The sequence below is a fragment of the Camelus bactrianus genome, chromosome 1, assembly GCF_048773025.1.
Source record: "Camelus bactrianus isolate YW-2024 breed Bactrian camel chromosome 1, ASM4877302v1, whole genome shotgun sequence".
Classification (NCBI taxonomy): Eukaryota; Metazoa; Chordata; class Mammalia; order Artiodactyla; family Camelidae; genus Camelus; species Camelus bactrianus.
In genome coordinates, this window is record NC_133539.1 from 110,339,025 (window position 1) to 110,364,107 (window position 25,083).

The 25,083-nt window shown below is 54.3% G+C and overlaps 1 protein-coding gene and 1 long non-coding RNA gene across 5 annotated transcripts in view; one reads left to right on the forward strand and one right to left on the reverse strand.

The window, feature by feature from the left end:
* Nucleotides 1-525: 525 nt before the first annotated feature.
* Nucleotides 526-13,756, forward strand: LOC105063261 (uncharacterized). Its single transcript, XR_006722219.2, has 3 exons — nt 526-897; nt 1,973-2,108; nt 9,543-13,756. It is a non-coding gene; the product is annotated as an uncharacterized LOC105063261 (long non-coding RNA).
* The window catches only part of TMEM108 (transmembrane protein 108), a 291,093-nt gene continuing 274,772 nt past the window's right edge, over nt 8,763-25,083 (reverse strand). For all 4 annotated transcript variants that reach the window (XM_074371221.1, XM_074371220.1, XM_074371223.1 and 1 more), the window contains 3 exons: nt 22,927-24,351; nt 13,763-13,917; nt 8,763-9,110 (listed from right to left, as the gene is read on the reverse strand). In XM_074371221.1, coding sequence (XP_074227322.1) covers nt 8,988-9,110; nt 13,763-13,917; nt 22,927-24,351 — 1,703 coding nt within the window. In that variant the 3' untranslated portion in view covers nt 8,763-8,987. The remainder of the gene's footprint in view (nt 9,111-13,762; nt 13,918-22,926; nt 24,352-25,083) is intronic.

A 25,083-nucleotide genomic window follows, 5' to 3' on the forward strand; every position in this document is an offset into this window, starting at 1 on the left:
GCTGTCCCAGGGAGAGTGGGAAATGGGACCCCATTTGAGTCGAGGCTTCAACTCCCCGACACAGGCTCCACTGTGCCGTTGGACTTCACTTACAAAACACAAATGCAGAGACACAGCTAGTGAGAGCTTCAAGATGGTGGCTGCAGAGCCTTAAACCCCAAGGAGCTGGGGCCCCACAGGGCCACGTGGGTTCAGGCCACGCAGCTGGCCCTGACTCTGACCCCAGGTCCTCTAAAGGCTCGTACGCGTCTACAGTGAATGGGGGTGGAGATGGTGTCCCCAGGGCTGCTCTCCGGACCCAGTTGGTGTAAACCCCCTGCGCCCGGAGCTGGGTTGCTTTCTATGCTGTGGCTTTTTGCACAGTGACAGCAATCCCTTCTCCCCCCTCACCCTTTTCCTTGTTTTTCTGGAAGTGTGCCTTTGTGTCCTCACAGTTGGTGGGTGGAAGCTCTTGGTGGGGGCGGGCAGGGCTGCGGGAGATTCCAGGGCAGGGCCCCTTCCCAGGAGGGCTCGGGGCTGTCTCTGTGTTCGCCAGGAGGGCAGACCCTATCCCTGTCCAACCCTTTTGTCGCTTTTCTTGAAGAACTACAGAAGTAGACATACAAGGAAGTTATGCTTGTCCCTTACTCTGAATTTCCCCACTGCTCCCCAGCTGACGTGGACTTCCCAGCCCAACCTGCTCTCAAGTGACAGAGGTCCCTGTTCGCTCCTCTGTTTGAGCACCGCCTAAGGAGGAGGTGACATGTCTCTCTGGGACCCATCAGGGTTCAGTTACTGAGAACTTATCCCAAGCCTCAGGCACAGTGTGGACCCTGAAGAAGCAAAGAAGATCAGGGAGGGCTTCACAGTGGAGGTGCCCTTGAACTGGACTTGAGGGATGAGGAGGAGTTCTGCCAGGTGCGCAAGGGGCGGGGGGTTGGTTGCAGAAGGAGGAAAATGGGCTGCCAAGGGGAGTGGGTAAGGGAGTGCTGTGAAGGGTAAGGAATGCTGGGGCCAGGAGTTTGGAAAGATGGGTGGGAAGCTCCAAGCCCAGAGGTCCAAGTGAGGGTAGAGGAAGGGGAGCTTTGGGATCCTGGAGCCCAGGAACACTCAGCACAGTGGCTGCCCCCGAGGCCCTGTGAGCAGGAGGCAGCACTTTCTGAAATAGATGGTGGGGGGCGGTGTGGGGAGGGCGATGAGGGGGGTGCTGTTCTCTAGGCCGGGAAGGGGGAGGGGCCCGCGTGGGGTGGGTCCTCCCTGAGCTCTGTGGGGACCGGCTGGTGGGCAGGTCTAGGGCTTCATGACCAGCGCCCAGGAAGGCAGGGGCCCCACTGCCCAGTGGGAAGGGCCTTGTTTCTCAGTTGCGCCTGCCATTTGGGGATGGATAGGGCTAAGGGGGAAGCTGTCTCCACAAAGATCTTGGGTGACGAGGGCGCTGTTAGGGGTGGGGGGGAAGGGGTCCCGTTAAGGCTCCAAAGGGGGACCAGCCCTTGGCCTGAGGCCCAGCCCTCAGGGGATGGGCCCTCTGACGGGGGACGCCACGTTGCATGTGCACAGCCCTTCACAGCCTGCAGCCCCTCCCTCTTCACATCTTATTTCATTTCATGCTCAGAGTGACCCTGAGAGGTGTGTATCCTTTTTGAAGATGGGGAAAGGCAGACACGAAGCAGATGAGTGGTTGGTCTAAGCAAGTGGCATTTGCTTGGATTTGAAGGGAGGTCCCACCATTGTTGGGCGTCGATGGTATACATGGCTCTAGGTATCTGCAATGCCAGGAAGGAACTGTCTTTCTAGGCTGTTAGCCGCTGATTTTACTAAACCCCCCTTAACAGTCCTGCACGGTAGATACAGAGATCTCCAAATTGCAAATGAGGAAACAAGCTCAGAGAAGTTAAGTCACTGAACTAAAGCCACCCAGCTAGTAGGCAGCAGAGCCAACATCCCAATGCTAGTTCCCCTGACTTCCAGCTTCTGCCCTTTTCACTTGCCTAAGTGAGCCTGGAGTGTGAGGTCCTAGACACGCAAATGCAACGGACAACACGGTAACTGCCACAGTGGATGCATGCACAGGCTGTCACAAGATCATAGAAGGAGCAGGAAGGCATCTCAGAGGAGCAGTGAGGCTGAAGGTGAGTGATGTGTTCACGGACTCCCAGGTGGGTGGTGAGGCTGGGACAGGGGTGGCTTCGGAAGGGCCGTGTGGACTGAGCCCAGAGTTGTGGATTATGTCCTATCAGTGATGAGGAGCCAGAGGGTTTGGGGCAGGGACATAATGCAGTCAGATCCCATGTGTCCAAAAGATGATTCTGGTGACTGGGCGGAGAGACAGGGTGGAGAGCAGATACCAGCAAAGCCCTCTTACAGCCCTATGTGCAGACCTGGAGGCGGGCAGGCAGTGTGGGTCAGTTTTGCAACAGCAAAGAGGGAAAAATCCTGTGTATTTCTCAGATATGTAGAATTTTCTTTCGTTCTTTTGGAGGGAAAAGATCTAAACATGGCTGGAAGACTGGACCGTGAGATACAGAAATAAGTCCATTTTACAGGTTGGTCTAACTGTATCTTCAAGTCCATGTTTTTAAAAAAAAAATGAAGAAAAAGAGAACTCTGTATTCATACCTAGGATTTCACTTAGAGTCCCTTAAAAGGAAAATGACCCGCATTTGGGATTCTGACACTGGTGGTGGGGGTTGAATGTCTTGGCGTCCAGCCCGCAGCTCTGTGTATATACTGCTGTCAAGTTGTAGTTTCCCAGTCTGTGTCTACCTGCACGCAGGACCCATGCAACTTACTTATCTGCAGATTTGCTAGATTACCCACAGCATTATGGTACCCATTTCACAGGAAAGGAAACTGAGGGCTCAGAGAAGTTGTGTAAGTTGCCCAAGCCCTTGGAGCCAAACCAAGTCAATCTCTGTTGAGTATGGACTATGTTTTGTGGCCATACTTATTGACCTAGAAATTGAGATGCTTGACTTCTCATGAAAAGTCTGTGTGGCATCTGAATGCAAGAAATTGTCTGACAGATGCTGAATATTGGAAGATCTGGGGATGTTCTGATGGGCTACAGGATACAAATATTTGGAACTAGCACTGTTGGAGAGAACCCTGGAGGAATGGCTGCCTGAGATTTGCCTGCTTTCAGGCCCCAGACTGCTCTAAGATGGCTCTCTTGACAGTGCAGATGGACGTAGGCAGAACAGCAGCTCCGGGGGTAAAGTGGACGGGACAATATCGGATGTCATGTGTCCTGTGCTATCAGCCAGGCACCAGCCGGTGGGGAGGGAGAAGCAACCTGGGGTGAAATGGGAGCTAGGAAGGACAAATGGGGAGCCCCTGAGCATGTCTGTCCAGCAGTACCCAGCCACACACAAAGTTCCATGACCTCCACTGGGGGCTGCGTGCTGGGCCCCAGGGTGCAGAGGGTCTGAGCTGGCAGTTCCCAGCTGGGCTAGAGGCTGATTTAGCTCAGAGGGATGCCAAGGCCAGCACTTGTGGGAGGAGGGGAGGAGAAGCCGCCCACAAAGAGACAGATGAGATGTGCAAAGCTGGCTGAAGCCCCAGCATCAGAACCACAGGCTGCGGGCAGACATGACGGATGAACACGGCGCCCTGCAGAACCACCCTGGAGAGCAGGTCCTGCCCAAGCAAGGGCAGAGGGGAAACATCTGCGTCCTGCTCTGGCCGATAACATAGCCCCTGGCCACATGCGGCTATTTAAATTTAAATGAATGAAATTTGAAAGAAAAGAAAATCTTAGTTCCTCAGTCTCGTTAGCCACATGTCAAGTGCTCAATAGCCATAGGTTGCCACCAGGCCAGACGGTGCGGACATGGGACAGTTCCATCTTTGCAGGAAGTTCTATTTGAATGTAAGTTATCTCATTGGTACTTTTTCTATTGATTACATATTGAAATAACCTTTAAACTATATTGAGCTAAATAAGATATACTAACTTCACCTGTTTCTCTTTACTTTTATTACTGTGGGTAGCAAACTTGTCAATTACCTACATGGCTCAGATTTCTATCGGACAGTGCTGTAAAGATGGGTACAGAAACCACCTCCGTTTATCCATCATTTTTAACACCACACCCATTCGCTGGTGTTCCGTTTGATGATGGCTATAAAAACTCTTTCTTAACACAAAAGTTACAGAACCAGCCCAGGCTGATGGGACAAAAGCAAATTCGGGAGCCAAAAGAATTCAGGTTCAAATTTCAGCCCCATCCCCCTTCTGGCTGTGAGATTTGGGGCACATTACTTCTTTGTGTCTCAGTTTTCTCCTCTAAAGACGCAATCTACGACTGAACCACTGCGTGGCATCGCTTTGAACGCTGGAGGAGGTAGTGTCTGCAGAGGGCCTGGCGTGGGCCTGGCCCTGCATACAGCTCAGTAAAATGGTAGCCATTGTCATCGTTGCTATCACTGTCATTGATATTTTTGGCATGAGAGTGTAAGGGTCAATTTCTCTGGCCTCAGACCACTCACTCCCCTGTCCCTTGCCTCAGCACTCTTGCTCTCTGATACTGACCCCCCGGAGATGGTGCAGCAGGCAGCTGTCAGCATCCTTTCCCAGGCACTCACCTGCTGGCAGCTGCTGGCCCACGAGGCCCGGAGGGCACCCCAGCTTTCTGAGCGCGTAGCCTTGCTCTCCAGGTGCATCCGCAGCTGTGCCTCCAGTTCCTGGCTGACTTTCTCCAGGGCGTGCACCTTGGCCATGTATTCCACCAGGCAACCCCCCAGGTCCTCAACGGCACTGAGGTCCCTCTCCAGGCCAGGAGCGGGTGCCGTGGCCAGGCCTGAGCTCCGCAGGCCCTGCAGGAAGACACTGCTGATGCCCAGGGCCCGGCGGGTCACACGGGCACCCAGGCCACTTGTGGGCCCACTGGGTGTCATCCCTACATAGACCCTGGGTGCTCGGACGAGACCACCCACGGTGATGGTCCTGGAGGCCGGGAGGCTGTCCAGGGAGGATGGTGACTGTGCTCCCCTGAAGGATGCCTTGTGCCTCTGGAGGGACATGCTGGAGCTGGTGCCCGCGGGCACTTCCACCACCACTCGCCTCGCGCTCATCACCCCTTCTGCCTCTGCTGTGCCTAGTGGGTTTACAGAGCCCAGTGGCTTTTGGTTTCCAGCCCCAGTGTCCCCGTGACTGGGCCTCTCTGGAAGCTTCCCTATGCCAAGGCTGCTTTGTCTGCTGTTTTCTATGAGTTTCCACCATTCACCAAGCTGAAAGGGAAACGGCCCGCCCAGGGCTGTGTGCAGAGAGGCACTCATGCATTCTCCGCAGGGTCATGTGCCTGACCTCCCAGATTTTTCTGCGGGTGGTGGGGAGGTTGGATCAGTGCAGGCCATTGGGGTGGCTCATCTGCTTGTGTATTTCACGAGCTAAGAGAGGGTTAGGCAGGCAGCCAGCAGCCCCATTTCACAGATGAGTAAACTGAGGCTCAGAGAGCTTAGATTGCAAGTACAGAGTGTGGCTGAGCCAGGACTGGCTCCAGGTGTTCCAGGGCCGATGTTAGGGCTTTCTACATCCTTACCTGTGCTGTGTGTGTGAACGCGTGAATGTGTAAGTGTGGACAGAGATGGCTGTGAACCCGCCTTGGTGGGCAGCAGCCCCAGGGACTCAAGAGAAACAAACTAAGCCTGTTGGTTCCTTCACCCTCCCTCCGTCCAGGCAGCAGCTTCAGGTCCCTCCCTAGCACCTTTCCTCCCTCCAGCACTGTGTTCAGCAGCTGCTTGACCTTGGCCATGTTGCTCCACCTTTCTGGACTGACCTGGGCTCTAACCAACACCCACTAGACAAGGGACCGTGGGTAAATTCTGGTCCCACACACGTTGGTCACTTATTATGTATCAGATGTTCCCTACACCTCTGTTTCCCTGTCTGCCAGAAAACTCATAAATAAAAACAAAGAGGCTTTCCAGTAAGAGCTTAAAGGGTGCTCCAAGTTAGGATTTGATGACACCCCCTCCCTGGGCTTTAATTCATGCCCTCAGTATCCAGAAAGGATCTTGTGGCCCCAGGATAACAAAATGCACCTTAAACCCACTGCATTTAAGTTCTGTCTTAGATATACAAAGTGACCAAAACACACAGATGGATATTTATCCCAGATCATGCAACGTGGGAGCAGCCTCCAGGAGAGAAGGGGCAGGGGGTCAGCTGCTAGTGAGGACTGACTCCATCTGGTGCTGTGCAGATTTCCATCCTTCACTGAGTTCTCAGTTCCACCCGAGGAGATAGGCTCAGGGTGGACGTGCACTGCCCTGTGGGCTGCGCACTGCACAACTCCAGAGTATCGTCACACGCCCTGTGATCGGCGCTTCTCCCTTGTGTGCTGAGGGCCCGGAGAGCTGCAGTGACTTGCCCAAGGTCCCCTGTCTAGAAAGCAGCAAGCTTGGATGAGAAAGCCTCTTCTGACTCCTAGGCCATGGTGTATCTAGGACCCCCGCTGTCTCCCAGCACCCAGAGAACAGGGTGCCTGCCCAAGTTCACACCAGCAGAGTTAAGAGCCCTGGTCACCTACTGGAATATTCTACGTACTCTTCCATTTTCCCCCCCTTCTACTTTGTCTATTTGAGATGACATGCAGGGTACTTTATAAATATCAGTGTTGGTTATATGATGAACAGATTAAGGAACTAGCCTGAACAAGTAAAGGCTGGTAGCGTCTCTTGTTTATTTAGAAGTGGCTTTCCTGCTGTGAACACTGCCTCTGGTGCCCCCTGAAGGGCCATGGTGCCCAGGAGACAGTGTTATAATAACATCCTTTGAACACAGGTGACACTGCCGGGGTCCCAGGAGCTGCAAGAATTCCAGCATCTATCGTCCAAGGCTAAATGAGGGCTCAAGCCACTGACTAAGTTGTTTGCAAAGGTGCCAGGTTGAGGCACTGTTACTGGACGGGATGTGACACTTGGGGATCAGGTTAACTCAGATTTCTCTGACCAAAGATATTTACAATACAGCCCGAGCACGGGGAAGGGGAGGGGGAGGAGCGGTGTATCTTAATTAACATCAATGTCTCCAAGGACCTGAAGACAAATGAGTTTTGGGGGGAAAAATCTCAAACATGTTCCAAAAGATTTGTTTTATCAAATGATAAATGGCTAATCTTATTAGCTCATCACTCTCATAAAACCCAACTTACTGTTAAAATCGATTAAAAACTACAGGACTGGTGGTGCAGGTACTTAAGGAAGGCGAAAAAGTTATTTAAAAATGAAAAGAATGCAAAAGGTATTAGCAACTTAATCCTCTGGCTAATAAAATAGGTTTATTTATATATACATGGGAGCTGAATTCTGTGGATAAGGAAAAATAAGTCACACATCCCACGTATGTATATATAACATATGTACCTCTGATTACATATATTATATATACGTTTTACTTTACAAACAGATATCTTTATACACACACACACACATTGATATATTAAATGCAATCACTGACAGAAATATTATGATAAGGTTGAGGGGCAGACAGGAGCAGACTGGGAAATGAGTCTCAGAGCAACACATAACCTGCTTCTCGTGGGCTGAAGAGTCTCTGAAGAAAGACAATTACCAAACTGAACGTTGAGTAGGTTCATAGGACATTGAGAACACACATTTTTGAAGGCCATCTTTTTTTTTTTTTTAAGGAAAACGTAGGAAGAAAGAAAAGAGATATGATAAAAAGACCACAGCAACAACACGGATGTAAGAGTCAACATTCAAGTTCAGGTCCCAATCTGACTATAAGAACATCTATATTCAAAATATACTATCAAACTATTTTTCTTTTAGAGAAAGGAAGTGTCAAAGCAGTTACCATCTCTCCCAGCCACTATCTATTAGGGAAAAAGTGGAGAACAGCCATCTCTGGAAGCCCCTCTAGCATCTCTGAGGGTCTGATCCCTGCTGGCTGAGCTGAGTTGAACGCAGCTTGGGTGAGGGAGGCAGCAGGCGACCACCGATGGAGGGGACAATGAGGGAGACGTCCCGCTGTGACCCCCAAGCAGGTCTGCAGCCCTGAGCATGGATACAGTGATGTCTTCTCCTGAGCCATCACCTTTGGCAGTCTTGTTTTTTTAAGATCGCAGGAGGCAGGTTTAGAAACGACAGCTCCACACGTCAAGGTTTCTTCCACAAACACGTTCCTCAAGAGCGTGATGTGATGGCCTTTCCAGGAAACAAGGTGAACCCTAATAAACCTTGGATCCTTGAAGCAGGGTGAGTATTCCAAAGCTCCAGTGCTGGGACCCACATCCAAACCCTCTCCAGAGAAGGCACGAGTGTCCACTGCAGATGTGGGTGGTGGAGAGGACACAGGGATGTGCTTGGAGGGGAGCCTTCTGTCGCCAGGGAAAGCAGTCCTGCTGAGAGCACAGTGGAAGCTCCCTGTTGTGGGATGTTAGGGGGACGTGGCTCGAGGATGCCTGACGTCCTCGGTGCATTCCTGTGGGCTGCATACTGCTGCCTGCGTCCAAACCTTGGATGGAATGACACTCGACAGCCAACAGCGAGGTTCAGGGTGCTCGTCCTTGGGGTGATGAGATGCTCCCTCTTCCTGCTTTGCACATGAGTCTGTCGCGTCCCTCTAGGTGGCCCAGCTCCCTCCGTTGGTGTGCATACGAAGGGGCAGAAATGGGATCCCTCACACTGAGTGGAGAGGAACCAGAGCTTTAAGAAGTGCTCAGAGGCCATTGTAACATCCACTGGTGCAGTCAGTCTCTTCCCTCCCCTGCCTGGGGCTGCTGGGACAAGTTATTAAGAGAAGCAATCAATGCAACTGCTTTGCTTAGAAATACCTTTATTTTATAAAGCCACGGATCGTTCTGTAAATTTTTTTTTTCTAACCACACTTATAAAAAAGATGTTGACAATTCTTAGGAAAAAAAAAAGCTGAAAACTTTTTATCATCAAGTCAGGGTTACACAAAGATGACATTTATAATATATATTTGTACGTGGATAATTTAGAGACAAAAGGAAGGAACGGCAAAGCGAGGGCTGCTGCACTTAGATCTCCGACACTTGATCGTTTCCCACAAACAGCGTTTCTTGGCAGAAGGGGTTAACGAGGACCATCCCGGTGTCTCTGTAGTCGCCGTTGGCTGGGGACCGGGGCTCCGAGAGCTGGTCCTGGGGGGGAGAGGAAGGGATGTTGTGAGCAGCAGAGGGCTCATGGGTGGCCATTCTCAAAGAAGAACCGTGTACTCACAGGGATGTTTATTTCCACCTGGGATTGCTTGGTAAACATTTTTTAAAAAGTATTGAAATATAGTTGACACACAATATCATGTGAGTTTCAGGTGTACTACGTGGAGATTTGACATCCACATACATTATGAAATGATCACGTGACATGTGTAGTGACATGCGTCCTCATACAAAGTTATTACAGCTCTATGGACCACGGTCCTTACGCTCTGCATTACACCCATGGGGCTTATTTATTTTACAGCTGGAGGTCTGTACCTCTTAATCCCCGTCGCCTATTCCACACCCCTAACCTCATTTTTCATCATCCTCACTGCTGATACTGAGGTAGAGCTTTGTCTGCTTGTCTTTCAGATTTTTATAGCAGCTTCCAAAAAAGATGTCCTGCTTCCTAAGCCACCTCCATCTCAGGGTGCCAGGATGGAACTGCCCTCCATGCAAGACTCACATAAGAGCATGGCTCATTGCCTTAGTGGGCAAAACCGGGTCCACTCTCCTTCCTGCCTGGGTCTCACAGACCTCTGGGAGGCCTCGCGGCTCTTCCTTCCCGAACGCTGCCCCTCTCCTCTCCTGCCACCCACCCGTCAGAGCCTTCCACGGCTCATTCTTCCCGTTCCTGGGTCCTCCCAGAGCCTGGTCAGAATTCTCACCCTGTTTCTTGTAGCACAGGATGTGCTGAGCTGAACAGATTTGAATCTCTGTGTGACTGCACAATAAACAGGTAGTGAATGAAAAATTCAGTCCGTCTACGCGGCCCCAGGAGTGGAAAAGCCCAGAAATGGGCCATGTGCTCAGGGCATCTGAATGGCTTTGGCCTCAACTACCAAGGACTGCAAGCATCTGCGGGCCACGAAACGGCTGTTCTCAGACTCAGGCCCAGAATACGTCTGGAGAATAAGTCACAGCCTGTCTCAGATCCACATGGGAAGCCTCAGAGTCTGCAGCTATTTCGGGACAAAGATGGGGCAGCAGGCCTCAGTGCACCCGGCTTAGGCCAGACCAGCTTAGAAACGGCTTCACTTTAAGAAGCCACAATTAATACTCTGAAGTTGACTCTTAAACGAAACATGCAATTTTTGACAAGTATGCATTGCTTTATGGGTAATAAGGAGAAAAAGGAAGAAAGGCCATTTGTTGGTAAAATGACTTTTCAAAAGACAAGAGTTTCCTTCACTGTCTGGAATCAGCTGAGTGCGCATCCAAGGGGTGGACGTGGGTCTGAGTAAGGAGAACAGGGTGGTGTGCCAGCAAGGGGACAGAAGTCCTCTTTCTGCACTGGGTTTTTGGGTTGAGCTGCGGATGAGAATTTTGGTGGCTGAGATCTGGCTTGTGGTTTTACCGTTCTCACAAAGCAAGGGTTCACCAAGGGTAAACCGCATGAGGGAAATTTCACTGGGTAAAAAATCGAAAGTTCTGTAGGAAATAAGTAAGGCAAGAAAGAAGGAAAAGGGAGGAGGGGAAGGAAAAAGACAAGAAAGCACAGAAACGTTTCCAAGCGCCTCTGGGCATCACAATTTTGCCCATACAGCCCGGGTTCCGTTCTGCTGCTTTCATCAGCCCAGAAGGGGAGCAGGGCACCAGAGAAACTTGCTTAGGCAAAGCACTTGGCAGCCTCCAAAGCTGGCAGCTGGGCGGGCGGTGAGCTCATGGCCCGGGATCAGGGGGACGCGGATGCTGGAATGTGTCCTGTGACTGCGGTGGCTGCGTGGGTGTGGCAGGGCCCCTGAGCACAGGGAGAGGACAACTGCTGTGGCTGGGAATGGAGCAGAACAGGGGAGTGGGCCGGCTGGGAGGGGCCGGTGGTAAACCCACGCTGGAGCCACCATGGCCCCCTGATCCTGGGGTGTGACCTGCTGTGGTGGCCGCTTTGCCAGGGCCTCTGGCCTGTGTCCCACGTGTCCTGGTGCTCTGGGTCGGGACATCTGGTGGGTTCTGTGCTAGCCGGGCCCTTCTGATGGTGCGCTCACCAGCACCGTCCTCTGGCTTCGGGTTTCATTCACCAGTTGGTAAAGAGACTACGAGGAATTCAGAGTCCAGGGGTTCACAGCCCACACTCAAAGTGGGCAAGCCCGGTGGCCAAATAATCTACTTTTTCACACACTGTCACAGTTCTCAGGAACACTTCTGCCACGCCAAGTGTGCCCTGGCCATGCTAAAGGTCAATCCTTCGTGAGGCCTGTCCTTCTGTCCTTCAGCTAAGATTTTTCTACTGAGTGTCCACTGTGTGTTAGGCTTTGGGCTGGGTGATGGGTAAATTGTGAGCAAAGCTTATAGTTCACCCATGTGATAACCATTTACCGAACAGCTACCATGGGCTGGGCATAGGGCAGTGAACAGAGCAAAAAGCCTCCTGCCCTCGGGCAGCTTATGGTCTAGCAGATGAGACAGACAGCACAGCAGTCAGCAGCGAGAAGGGTGCAATGTCAGGCAGTGAGAAGTGCTCTGAAGAAAAGCAAAGCAGGGCCAGGGACAGAGCACCAAGGGGTGGAGGGTGAGGTTCTAACCTGTATAGAGCAGTCAGGGAGGACCTCCCTGAGGAGGTGGCATTGCAGCAGAGTCTTGGAGGGAGTGAGGGATGGAGGCAACCAGAAGAGCATTTCAGACAGGCGCAAGGGCCAGCTCTCAGGTGGGGACAAGCTCACTACTTCGGATGAAGGGCCAAAAGGCCAGTGCGGCGGGGGCAGGTGCTTATGGTCTGGCAGGTGGGGAGGAGGGGGGCGGGGCCACCCAGGGAAGCGCCTGCTGAGAGGAATCTGGGTTTTGCCCAAGGTGTGAAGTGGAGCCCTCTGGGGCTTGGGAGGAGCTGTGGCTGCCTGAGGTCCAGCAGACCGTAGGGGAAGGGACTGGAGCAATCCAGGGTTCCGGGGATGAAGGCAGCTGGCAGCCTGGGCGAGGCGCTGCAGGGCCGGTGGTGAGAGATGCTCGCAGGGAGGAAGACCCCATGGTGTGCTAACATTCTGGATGTGGGGTGTGGGGGCAGAAGAGGCGCCGGCAGTGCCATCTAATACTGAGAAACACCGGGGTGGGGGGCTTCCAGGTGTTGGGGTGGGAGGGGGAGCCAAGAGTTCAGTCTCAGGCTCCTGAATTTTTAGACGTACGGTCGAAGCTGGGCCCATGGGTCTGGACCTCGGGGAGACAAGGCTGGAGCAGAAACTAGTCAACTTTGAAGATGGGATTTAAAGTCATGGAACCGAGCAGAAGGAGAAGAGAGGCAGTGGGAGGCTTGGGCTGGGACCCTCCGGTGACTGGAGGCGGGGAAAGGACAGGGAACCAACGCTGCAGACAGGAGGAGCTGGAAGCTGGGGGAGAACAGACAGGGCAGGGTGGGGCACCAGATGCCACTAGAGAAAATGTGCGGACGCTGCTTGTAGATCGTGTGGAATGAGTGCCCAGAACTGCCCCCTTGCATTTAGCAATGTGGGGGCCGCCAGTTATTCAACTACACTATCAAACCAACAGCTGCATAACTCCAACCCAGATAAATGCCATGTCAGAAAAGCACAGGGAGCTGAGACCACGCCACAGGAGAGTGAAGCCAGCCTGGCAGTCAGGGGAGGCCTCTCCAAGGCAGTGACAGCTACACTGGGCCCCGGGTGATGGGGCGGAGTTGCCAAGGTGGAAAGTGAAGGGGGCCAGGGAGGAACAGAAGACCCCTAGGACAGGGAACAGCTCACACAGCCTGGAGTGTGATGTCACCTGATGCAGTGATGGGTGTGGCTGGAGTTTAGCAAATGGGGGGGGCCTGGAGGAGGCTGGAGGGTTGGGTGGGGACAGGCCCACCTGCAAAGACTTAGAACTCTAACTTACAAGCAACGGGGAACTACTGAAGGGTTTGAGCACAGGAATGATGTGATCACATTTATGTTTATAAAAGGTCATCTGGCTGCCGGGGGGATGGATCTGCTGAGGAGAGGAGGCTGTACCTCCAGAACTCTCAGCCCCCACCCCCTGCCTTTACCCAGGTGTCCACCATCTCTCCTGGGCCATCTCACCTGCTTCCTAGGTGACCTACCTATTCCTAGGCTTTCTGTCTGTCCTCTCATACACTCATCCATCCACTAAACTACCCCCCCTTTCCCTCCTATCCATTCCTTGATCATGTGTAGAGTGCCCTCACCAGGCTATCAGGACACTCTTTTAGATCTAAAACTAGGTCACACAAAGCTCAAAGCTTTCAATGACCCTCCGCGAACTAAGACTAAAGTACAAACTCCATTCAACCCCACGCAAGGCCGTGTCTAATCCAGCTACCTCTGCCCCACCTTCCACGTGAGAGTGGAAAGGAGCACGGACTTGGCAGCCACAGAGACCTGGGTTCAAAGCCCAGCTCTCTCAGTGGCCAGCTGGGTTAGGAGTTTTGGGCAAATACTCATCCCTCACCTGGGGATTCTAGATAATTCAGATCCTGATTCAGGTGGGCTGGGGCGGGGCGCTGCTGCCGCTGGCCCAGGGACCACGCTGGGAGGAGCCAGGCACTAAGACGTGAGCGCATGCGCCGTGCTCTCCTGCGAACCTGCGCCTTCCCCGCAGCGGCAGCCCTTGCCGGGGCTGCTCTTTGGTGGGGGGCTTGTTACCTCAGAGGTTTCAAGGGACTGGATCTCCCTCGGAAGCTCCACAGCATGCTTGCTGAAGTAGTCCATGGTGATGGCGTTGTTCCAGTAGCTCAGGCTGTTCTCGGGGTTGGCCGGCTTCTTCTTCCTCCTCAGGCAGCACACGGTCAGCAGGACGGCTGCGGGGAGAGCCGAGTTAGAGATGGGGCGGTGATGGGCGCGCTCGCAGCCACTTGCCCCCTTAATTCATTTGTTCATTTGTTCAAAAATGTCTAATTTATGTTGAGCTTCTACTTTTGTGCCAGGTGCTGGGAGACAGGGAGAGAAGAGAAAGACACGGCTGCTCTCCTCTCCCGAGCTTCCCTCCTAGCGTGTGTATGGACGGTGCAGAGGGACCAGACAACATGAAAGCTAACTTGCTCAAAGAACATAAAACATGGCCAAGTGAGAAAGATAACGGAGGGGAGCTGGGGGAGAGGCTGCTTTAGAGCCGTCGCGAAGGGCTTCCCTGAGCAGTGACCTTAGAGCTGAGACTAGAACATGGGGAAGGAGCTGGGCAGTGTGTCCCAGGTGGAGAAAACAGCATGTGCAAAGGGCCTGAGGTGGGGGGTGGGGGACAAACAATGTGGGTGAGCAGTGTGGCTGGAGTGAGGTAGGTGTTGGGCAGTGAGGTAGGTGAGGCCAGAGCGCTATTTAGAGGCTGCACTCACGGGCTCAGGAGCAAGAGGCATGGTTGTAATTTCGGCTAGCTGTGGTGGCTGCAGGGTCGCCCCTAAGTTTGCTCCAAGGAGAGGCTTTGCTCACTTGGTGGGAGGGCTTCCCCCAGCTTGGCTGCAAAGAATGGCATGTGTGCTGAGCTGCACTGCTGGACTGAAGAGGGGCCTTCTCAGTCGGAGCAGGAGCATGGCAGAGAGGGATGGAGCCCAGGGAACTTTACACAATGAGCCCTTGCCTTCCACAGAGGGCCTTGGTGGCAGAGGTCCCGGACCCTGAAAAGACAGCTGCTCTGGCATCATCAGCATTACCACCATCATCACGAAAAAAAAAGCCACTAACAGTATATAGCATTTATATGCCAGGCAGGGTTCCAAGTGCTTTTGAATATTAATTCACTTAATCCTCCACGTAACTCCACGAGGTTGGTACCAGTAGGGCCCCCATTTTATAGACAGGGAAAAGGAGACTCAGGTGAAGTGACTTGCCCAAGAGCAAACCCAGACATCTGGAGTCCAGAGTCTGTGCTCTCAGCCCTCCCCGAGTCTGCCTCACAAAGGCATGCCAAATGCCGACGGGGAGCCCGCGCTGCACAAATGGGATTGCCGGGGGCTTTCCACCGTGCGATATGACACCCTGTCTGTTCAGTCCCGAGACTCGAAGGCCCTGGGAGGAGGGAGCATTGTATGTTGCTGATAAACCACTCTGTGAGCAGAGTGGCTCAGACGCAGAGTGGCTCGGACATGCCGACTTGGAAGGCTTCTGAGGTCGGAGAAGTGTGCTGGCCTGTCCAGGGTCACACAGTGGAACGGGTGATGCAGTGACCAGGGTAACAGAAGCCCTCTGGGGGAAAAGCCAGTAAATGGAGACTGGGTACCTCCTGCCCAGGCTCGCCATCACCAGAGCCCAAAGGGTGGCTGAAATTGGGCCAGGGGTGGGCAGAGCTATGGGGACGCCCAGGCTGAGCCGTGCACAGAGGCCAGCACCGTGGTGGCAGTGGCCACCAGGGGGCAGTGGAGGCCCAGTTCTGTCCACAGCACCCTGAAGGTCTGGCCCGCATCCGGGGGCCCGAGTGTGCCAGGGTGTAGGGTAGCTGCAAACCTGGCACCTCACAGGCTGAGACCTCGGGGCCCACAGCCTAGAGCCCTGTGGGCTGAAGAATCCTGGAATGCTCTTCCCTGCTGCTGGCCTCGCTGGCATCTTGACCTGACAAGCCTTCCAGACGAATTTCCATTCAAGCCATCAGGCAAGTTTCCATTCCATCCAATCTGTTTCTATCAGTAAAACTTCTGATTTGCTTACCCTTCTTCCAGGTCCCCTTACAAACATTTTCAAAATAGAAAGGCGATTTCTGAATATTTGAGCTCAAAGGAATTTTAGACTGGCTGGTAGAGACTTCTTCAAATTTTGTGGGTCTCCTTTCCTTCTCAAGAACCCTTTCTTCAACTGGTTGAAGGAGGAATGGGAGTGAGGAGGGAGGCTGCAGAATCAGCCTGAAATTCTGCTCATTTAGGGCACCCTCCGCATCCTACAGACCAGAAGACTAGGGTGCAAAGACTCTGGCTTAACTGCCGCAGGTCACAGTAAGTGTCAGGGCCTGGGGCAAGGCCCTAAGTCCTCTGCCCCTTTTCTGGAGTCTTTGTTCCTCACTGTCACTACTTTTCACCCTGCTCCTGGGGTGGTGAGGTGGGGGTGGGGGAATTCAAGCTGCAGAAACCCAAACCATAAGGAGAGGGTTGGGCTGAGCCCACACTGCCACTGCTGTGAGCCTGGGCCTGATTAGGACACAGGACTGGGGTCCTGCCCTGCAGGAAGGGCACGGAGAGCTCTGTTCCTTGCATTCTCGCCTTCACACGTTGTTGGTGCTCCTGGCCTGATCACATGCCTAACGGGGAGCTCCTGGGGCCTCTCAAACACCATTTCATTGACACACCAGAAGCCAGCCCAGCTGCAGGAAAAGCATGGCCTTGGAGACCACATGCCAAAGGTGCAGGTGTGACTCTGCTGTGTATCACACTAGGTGAGTCACTTTTTTTTCCCATTCTTTGGTTCTTTTTTTTGGCGGGGGAGGTAATTGGGTTTATTTATTTATTTACTAATGGAGGTGCTGGGGATGGAACCCAGGACCTGCTACCTGCTAAGCACTCACTACCTCTGAGCTCTGCCCTCCCCCTAGGGAAGCCACTTCTTGATGCTGATCCCTATGGACTTGGCAGGGTTGTAAGGAGTCCGAGATCATGAATACAAGATTCCAAGTGCACTGCCTGACGCACAACAAGTGCTTAATGAGTAAGAGTTTCCTGAAAGGAAAACTGGGCTGCACAGCTGTTGGGTGGTTCAAGGCCAAGGCTCCACCTGTGATTTAGCACTTTCGTTATTTCATATTAAACCTTTTCATCCCAGAAAGAAAAGTATGATCAGACTTAGGGAGTCTCTAGTATGTCCCCAGGGGCTTCATGGTCTGATTTAACCCACAAAATAACCGCCTGAGGGAGGAGCTGGCACTCTTTCCATTCACCGAAGAGGCAACTGAAGCTCGTGGAGGTTAACAGAAGTAACCCTGGTCAGCCAGCTAATTACTGGAACTGGAACCTGGGTCTCAGTGACCTCTGGCTGCCGGTCGTCCTAACTTGTCCTGATTGCCGGTGGGGGCGTGCCTGAGGAAGCACTGCGTGGACCACAGGCTCTGTGCACATACAGGGTGGGAGCCGCCCCCTCTCCGATGCTCTCTTGAAAGCTCCCACTGCTCTGCTTCTCCCAACGCAACAGCCTCAAGGCTCTTAGAGGAGGTCAAGGGCATCCCTAATCCCTCCAGTTTTAAAATGAGTGTGAGTTCAGCAAGCTCTCTCTGCTTCCCAGGCATGTCAGTGGGGATCAGCCATGGCTTGTCAGAGCTATGTCAGGAAGGAGGAGGGTCGCCGATTGGAAGATGGAGCCCTGAGGACTGTGCTGACATTTCTGAGAGGGGCCTGGTTTCAGGGCTGGGACCCGCTGTGTGATGGGAAATGGAAATGAGAGCCTATGGTAGCCCGAAGGCGCAGCCTTTTCAAACACCTGCGGAAAGTGCGCCCTCCGTGGCCTGCTGGAGAACACATGGCCAGTCCTATCATGTGAACATGCTATCTGCCCGCTGCCCTCACCGGGCACCTCTCCACGGCGGACTCTGTGGTAGGACCTCAGATGCATCAGCTCTGCTGTGCACAAGTCTTTGTGGGGTGGGGACGGCTGCAGCCGCGGGAGTGCTGGCTCAGACCTCCTGTGGCGGGGGCACAGCGGAGGGACAGGCACAGTGGAGGGCCGGGCCCGGCCACTACCCTCTGATTCACCACCACGTGTGTGCCCAGGCCACGTTTCCTGGGCTGCTTCCAGCCGTGGCAGGGCTACAAGAGCAGGCCTGTTCCTGTGGGACAGGGGCCTCCTCTTAATGGTCTGAGGACTACCCTCAGCCTGGCAGAAACTTCCGTAGGGCTGCCCTGCGGTCCAAGCCTCTCCCTCCCAATCCTCCCCTGCAACGTGCCACACGCACACTGCCCTGAGGCTCTCCCCGCCTCCTCCAGCCGCTTCCGTTATACTTCGCAGGTGTTTCCCCAGTACATCTCTTGCAGGCTGAATTCTGTTTAGGGATCTGCCTCCTGGAGGCCCCAAGCTAACACAGTGAACGCTGAGTCCTATTTCCACAGGCGAGAAAGCATTGGACCAACTTGTCCAAGTTCCACAGGTGACGAGTGGGAGAGCTGGGGTCACACCCAGGTGTGTTTGATTCCCAAGCCAAGCCTTTCTGTCACACCAGGGTCTGTCTTGAGTGAGTCATGCAGGGTGAATGTTAGGAAAGTGAGATAGGCAGGCATCTTTGACAGATGTCAGGTTGGCCCCTCATTTTGTAGGTGAGACACCGGAGACTCTGGAGGGAAGAATTTGTCCGGTGGCGCCAGCCCAGCTGTGGACCATCACTTCCCTCCTCTGGAGGCTGGGGGAGGAGACCAGGGGAGGCCTCAGGGTATGGAAGGAGGCCAGGCTGGACACGAGGCCACAGGTCTGGGGAAACCAGATTTGGGGGCTCACTGACTCCCCATCTGGCTGGTGAGAATGGGCCTGAGGAAGGGCCACAAGGTTCCTGCAGGGGGCGCTGTTGGGAAGCACAGAGAAGAACCCTGAGAGTGTGTCTAGGACACTGTGGTCCAGCCACGGGGACACCCCCGTTCCCCCTCCCAAGCCTGCCGTGCCCCAAGGCCATGCCTCCCTTCAGTTGGCTCATAAGCCCCAAGGAGACAAACCTGGTGTTAGTGCCTTCCTGTCCTCATCTCTCCTGTTCTTTTTGCTGGAAAGAGTACTTCTTAAGGGAGGGTATAGCTCAGTGGTAGAGCGCGTGCTTAGCATGCACAAGGTCCTGGGTTCAATCCCCAGTACCTCCATTTAAATAAATGAACAAATAAACCTAGTTACCCCTCCTCCCAAAACAAGTCAAGATGAAAAGTTTTTTTTGTTTTTTTGGTTTTTTTTAAAAAAGGAAAGAGCAATTAAAAAGAAATACTTCTGACCCAGGTTTTCTTATATGATAACTACAAAGTCATTGGGGTCTGTGAGTAAAAGATACTCACAGACATTCAGATCTGAGTAACCCTCACAGAACAACATGTAACACGGCCAAGGGCCGCATGAGCACAAGGATGTGTTATCTCTGAAGGCGGCGCTGACGCTTGCATGGCATTTACTGTACGTCTGGAAGGAAGCCAGCCTGCTCCGGGCAAGGGGCACATCCGGGCTCAGAGAGAGGCCTACTCTGCTTTGGACAGCTCAACATGGATTGATGAAGGCCAGCTGTGGATGTTTCCTTCTTTCACCCATAAACCCCCATCTTTTTCAGGGAGGCTGGATGAGGACATTCTCAAGAATGGGTGTGGCATGTGCGGGACAGGTCAGGGAGCCTGACAGAGCCACACAATGACATCCTGATGAGAACCCAGAGCCCAGACAGCCACGAGTGAGGATGGACCGCTTTGGCTTCAGGCCCACAGGCTCGTAGCAGGAGGTGGTGGGCTGTGCATCCAGATGGTGGCAGCAGAGACCAGCTCAGCCTCATGGCTCCCCAGCCCCAGCCAAATGTGGCCTGGATCCAATCAATTTCAGCTCTCGGCACATCTGAAAATGTATGTGGCTGTCCCCTGGGGGGCTCAGGAGACAAAGCATTTCTCGGACCTGGTACAACAGACATCCTCCCAGCCGCTGAGCGGGGCCCCTGACCTGGAAGGGCAGGTGGAAGTGCTGACACCCCTTCTTGGGCAGGCCTGAGGTTCGCTCTGACCGCCCACTGCTCCCACTGGAGGCCAGGGATTTGCGCACCTGCCCAGCAGCTCCCCATCTGGAGTCTGGCTTCTGCTCGATGGAGAAAAGCAGAGCCAGAGCCGGGGCTGGTCTGAAAAGCCAGATGAGGAAATCTGTGCACGCACTTTGCTACCAGCGCAGATGGCCTGAAATAGCTGGCAAACTAGCCAGGAGGAGACCCCTCTTCGAGGGCTGTAGAGTGTGCTTATTAGGACAAATGTGGCTGCCGGGAGGGTCTGAAATGTGGGGCTCTCACACCTGGAGGAAGCCTGCTTGCCTGATGGCTGGAGTGGGGCTGGGTCAGGAAAACAGCCTGCGTATTTACTCAGCTGTGCTTGGAAAGAGCACAGCGCTTTGAAGCTGGACCAGTGTTCTTCCAGCTCAGTGTCCCCCTCATCTGGGCCTTCATAGGATTAAGGATGGTCCCACGGGGCCATGAATAAGGACAGGGAGGTGGACATGGAGGGAGCCAGGAACCTGGGTGAGTGAGGGCTCAGGAGAGCCTCCCTCAGACTGGAAATGCCAGAGGGACACCAAAGGAGGGGGTTGTGGTTCCCAGGGGCAATCTTCCTTTACGAAGTAACTTGCTCCATCCCAGCAGCTGAAGGCTCCTGTCTGTGCCAGAAGCGTCCTGGAGGTGCAGCTCCGGGCTGTGTCCTTGCCTCTGTCTTGGCTGATGGGGTAGGCATGGTTCAGGCAGCCCATGGGTTTTCCGCTCTGCAGTAAAATCTAATTTCAAACTCATACATAGCAAAAGGGCCAGAGGAATCCTTTTAGAACTGCAAACCCAGGTGGGTGTGGCCTGTGGGGGTGGAGGCTGGAGAGGGCGCTGGCAGCTGGGGAGGGGGCCGCACCACACATCTCCGATTCCCTGAGTCCCTAGTGCGTGCAGCAGTGCTTGGCACACAGTGGGCGCTCTGGATATACTGGGGAGAACCCAACAGATTCTATCCCCAGACCTGGGCTGACTCACCTGTGATTGGAACCCTGGGCAAGTCATTTCACTTGGGGACTTACTCCCCACGTCTATGGTGTGTTCCTTGGACACTGTGTTTACTTTTTTGTTTTTATTTTATACTTTGGCTAGTCTGCTTGAAGGAGGAATGATTTAAAAAAAATGGGAACACACTCTGTAAACTGAAGTCTCTGGACACATGGAACGAATGGAAAATTGGAAAGCTGTCCCTAATGTGGTTACTTCTCAAATAGGACCATTATTAATAATTTATTGGCTAATAGTGCTGCACTTTCTCATTATCACTCTTCTGTGTTAGAAGTGGGCAGTCACAGCTTTAGGAATACCTGTGTGTTTCCATGAGCGACAATCGAGCTGCTTAACGAAAGAATGAAATATACAACCTGCCAACAATTTCACTTTTCCTGAAGTGGGTCCTTGAGCAGAAGTAGACTGTCCACCCTGGCACGGAAAGTTTGCTTTGCTTTTCAACTAGAAGGAGACAGAGAACTGGGAGAGGTGGCTCCTGGAAAGAGTCTGGACTCCAGGTTACAAAGGATCTTGCTGGAGAACAAGGCCAAGCAGAAATCAGGTTTGTGTTAAAGGCACACACGCCCTGCACTGACAGTTGACTCACAGCATGAGGAAAAGCATGAGACCTGGCCTAACAGCCTCCTCTGTGGAAACTTCTGGGCTTCGTTCCTCTTGGGATCAGGCCAAGCCCATGGCATGACGTGAGGCCTTACAACCAATGGGGCTGATGCCGGTGCAGGCTGCCTGAATGTGACCAAAGGATCCAGAAAGAGGAACTGCCACCTGCTGTCCTCTGCCACAGCCAGGCATGTGTGGGGTGCAGGCAGGAACTGGAGGCCATCCGAAGGGGCAGATAGGGGCAGGGCCGCCCTATGAAGAGACTTGAAGGGACAGGGATGAGCAGCTTGGAAAAAGAAAAGGCTGCCCTTGAGAGCCAGTTCAGATATTCCAGGGGTTGGCAGACAGACTTGCTCTGTATGGTTTCAGAGGGCACAGGTTAGGACCAAAGAGTGGAAATTATGAGGAGGCAGATTTCAGGCCCCCAAGAGAACCAGGAAACAATCTGAGGGTCACAGGGGAACAAGCTGGTGAGTGGAGAAGACAGGGGGCTTCTCACCCCCAGAAGGGTTCAGAGGGTGCCTGGATGATGGCTGTGTGGGCTGGTGTGGGGCTGCGTACAGTGAGGATTCCTGTGAGGCAAACAGAGAATCCCTAAAGACCAAGGATCAAGTATGTGGGGAAGGCATAAAGGAAGCCCTCAGGTCCCAGGTGACTGCACCAGGCTCTTCAGGGAGAAAGCCTCTCGACTTGTCTTGAAAGGAGTGACGGGCAGCAGCAGGAGGCGCTGGTGGCCTGGGGAGAGCCCTTCCCCACATACCAGTGAGAGCAAAAGATGACGTGGGGTCCACAGAGCATCAGCTCCCACCACCCATGAGCAAATAAAACAGGCAGCGGAGGAGAATAGCTGAATTCACACGGAGCTCTCAAGCCTCAACTGAACTACAGGAACTCTGTTTTTGTCAAGACTAACAGAACTTCCTGCAAGATCAAAGCTTCATCTCTTCTTCTTTCTGAGGGGGAAGACAGACAGGAGGAAGGGAAGAAGTGAGAGAGGAAAGGCTGGACTGCAGCGGAGCCAGAAGGGAGGCTGGGGAGGAAGGTGAGGGCTCTGCTAATTGGAGGCTGTAAGTTTGAAAGCACCAACTTTCCCTGATGGTGTGTTGGGGCCCCATCGCTCCATGTGTGAGCAGGCTGGGTGGTGTCATGACAAGAGCCCTGGCCTGGAAGACAGGCTCTGAGCGCTCCTCCCAGCCCTGCGTCTCACTAACTCGGGGGTCCTGGGGGAGCCATGTCCCCTGTCCAGCTTGGTGTTTCTTTCTGCAAAATGCAGAATTGGACCGGACTACCTGTAAGGTTCTCCCCAGCTCCTGGGAGTCGTGCCTTCATGCTCAGTGGGCACCTGAGCCACGGCCTGGCAGAGCCGAGGACGTGGGGAGTGATAACCCATGACTCTTGTCCTGTTACCTCGTTCCCGGGATTCTGGGGGGTGTTGTAGCCCACTTGGCAGGGACTGCCCAACTCTGGGGCAAAGGAATTGTAGGGATGGGCAAGTTGCCATCGTGGAGGTAGAAGTGGGGGGCGTGGGGAGGGGCGAGGCACTTACAGCAGGAGGAGATGGGCACGCTGATGGCCAGAATCACCCAGGCAATGTCCATCTTGCTCAGGCAGATGGTGGCTCTGTGCTGGGGTTTGTCCCCTTCAGCCACATGGGAGATGTTCCCTGCTGTTCCTGGCTTCCAGGTCCCGGCGGGGACCAGACGGTTGAGAAAGTTTCCTGTGGCCGTGGACACCACCGTGGAGAGAGGACTGGGCACCCTGCCAGCCATGGTGGTGGTGGCCAAAGCCTCTTCCTCGGCTTGGGAAACAGTGCTTCCTGAAACCCCGGGGGAGCTGGCTGGAGCCTGAGGGGCTGAGGATGTTCCCTGAGGAAGCCCCTTAGAAGGGGCTGAGACACTGGCATCAAAGGCAGCCTGGGTGGGCCCCGTGGCAGCCGTGAAGACCCCAGAGCTAGCAGATGGAGGTCTGCTAATGCCCGGGGTGACAGTAAGCCAGGAGTCACTGTGGCTGGGGCTGTCCTGCGGGTCACCGCGGGGGTGCTGAGAAGGCACTGGGGCAGGCTGTGGACCGGCAGGGGTGCCTGAGGCTGGTGTGGTGTCCGGCTCCCCTCCTTGGCTGGTGAAGGTGGAACCACCCCCCTGGTCTGCTCTGCTAAGGCTGGGCTTGTCCTCTGCAGGCACCAGGGGGGTGGTGGGTGGTACCCACGAGGTCCTGCTGGGTGCCAAGGTTGTGGCCACTGTCTGGGGCTGTGGCGAGGAGGAGTAACCCCAGAGTGGGTTCCGGGGGGTGAGGGTGGAGGGGTCAGGCTCCACAGATCCTGTGAAGTTGCCTTTGTAAATCTGGAAGATTTTCCCCAGGGGCCGCTTCTGCCCCAGATGTGTGGAACTCTGATTTCGTCCCCGCTGGCCTTCCTTCCTCACAGAGTGACCGCTGGGCGCAGGCGGGACAGGGCGTGAACTGCCAGTTCCCTTTCGGGAAGAGCCTGGAGGCCTGGGGGGCCTACGTGTGGTCACCCGGGAGGGTGCTGTGGGGGAGCGGCTGGTGGCTCTCCTCTGCTTTGTCGGCAGGATGGTGGGTGTAGCCTCCCCTGGGGGGCGGCCTTCTGAGTGGGAGGATGTGGTTGCCATGGCAGCAGGAGGTGGCCCTGTGGACAGGGGGCCTTCAGGTTGGGGAGTGGTTGCTGTTGCCATGATGGTGGAGACAGTGTTTGTAGGAGGGTGTCCGTCCAGATGGGGCGTCATCGTTGCCATGGGAGCCGTGGCCTGTGAGGAGGGTCTGTCGGGATGAGGGGTCCGTGTTACCATGGAGGCAGGGGCAGCCACCATGGAGGAGTGTCTGGTGAAGCTGAGGGGTGCTGTCAGCATGGTGCCTGGGGTGGTGCCTGAGGGGAAGACTTGAAGAGATTCCCTGGGAGATGGTTCCTGGGCAGCAAACACCGGTGCTTCGGTCAGTGCCAAGATCAGGAGGAAGCCTTGAGAGGGAGACAGAGAGCAGAGGTGAAACACCTGGGAGCAGCTCAGCCCAGGGCCTTCCTTACCCACGAACCTGGAACGCCTGGGAACTCATGGGAAACACCGGGAGCCTCCCCAAGGCCCATGCTCAGCAGACACAGGGCCATGTGGAGTTGGGGTTAGGTCCATCAGGTGGGTGCCACCCAGCCCCTGTTTGGGGTTGAACCCAGCTGCAGGGGAACCAGAGTCGGCTAAAGGGGCCCTTTCCCAAATGCATCTGAAATGCCATGGCCCCCCCGTCCAAGGGCAGCTTCTCGGAACAGGCTGGAGGGGTGGGGGGTGTGGAAGGGCTTGTGGCCTCCCGGTGCCTGCTGGCCCAGTGAACCAGGGAGCGGTCGAGGCCGGCCTGACCACAGGGAAGCCGGCAGCTCTGCGTGGGCTGCCCTGAGCCAGTGAGGAGGACTCGGGTGGGCAGAGCTGACCAGCTCCCACGCCTTTTCTGAATCTTCCATTTATGAACGAGACAAAGGTACAGACGACAGATGTCTGCTCATTCAGGCCCACCTACCAAACAGTTAAGGAGGGTCTACCCTCTCCTTGACCCCGGAGAACACCAAAATGAACAGGGCAGTCTGTGGCCCCGGGTGAGCACGTACAAATCCACAAACGATCCTAAAACCAGGCAGACATCTCAGTGTCACTGGAGAGTGACAGGCAGAAGGGGACAGGGGTCCAGAGACCAGATCTGGCAC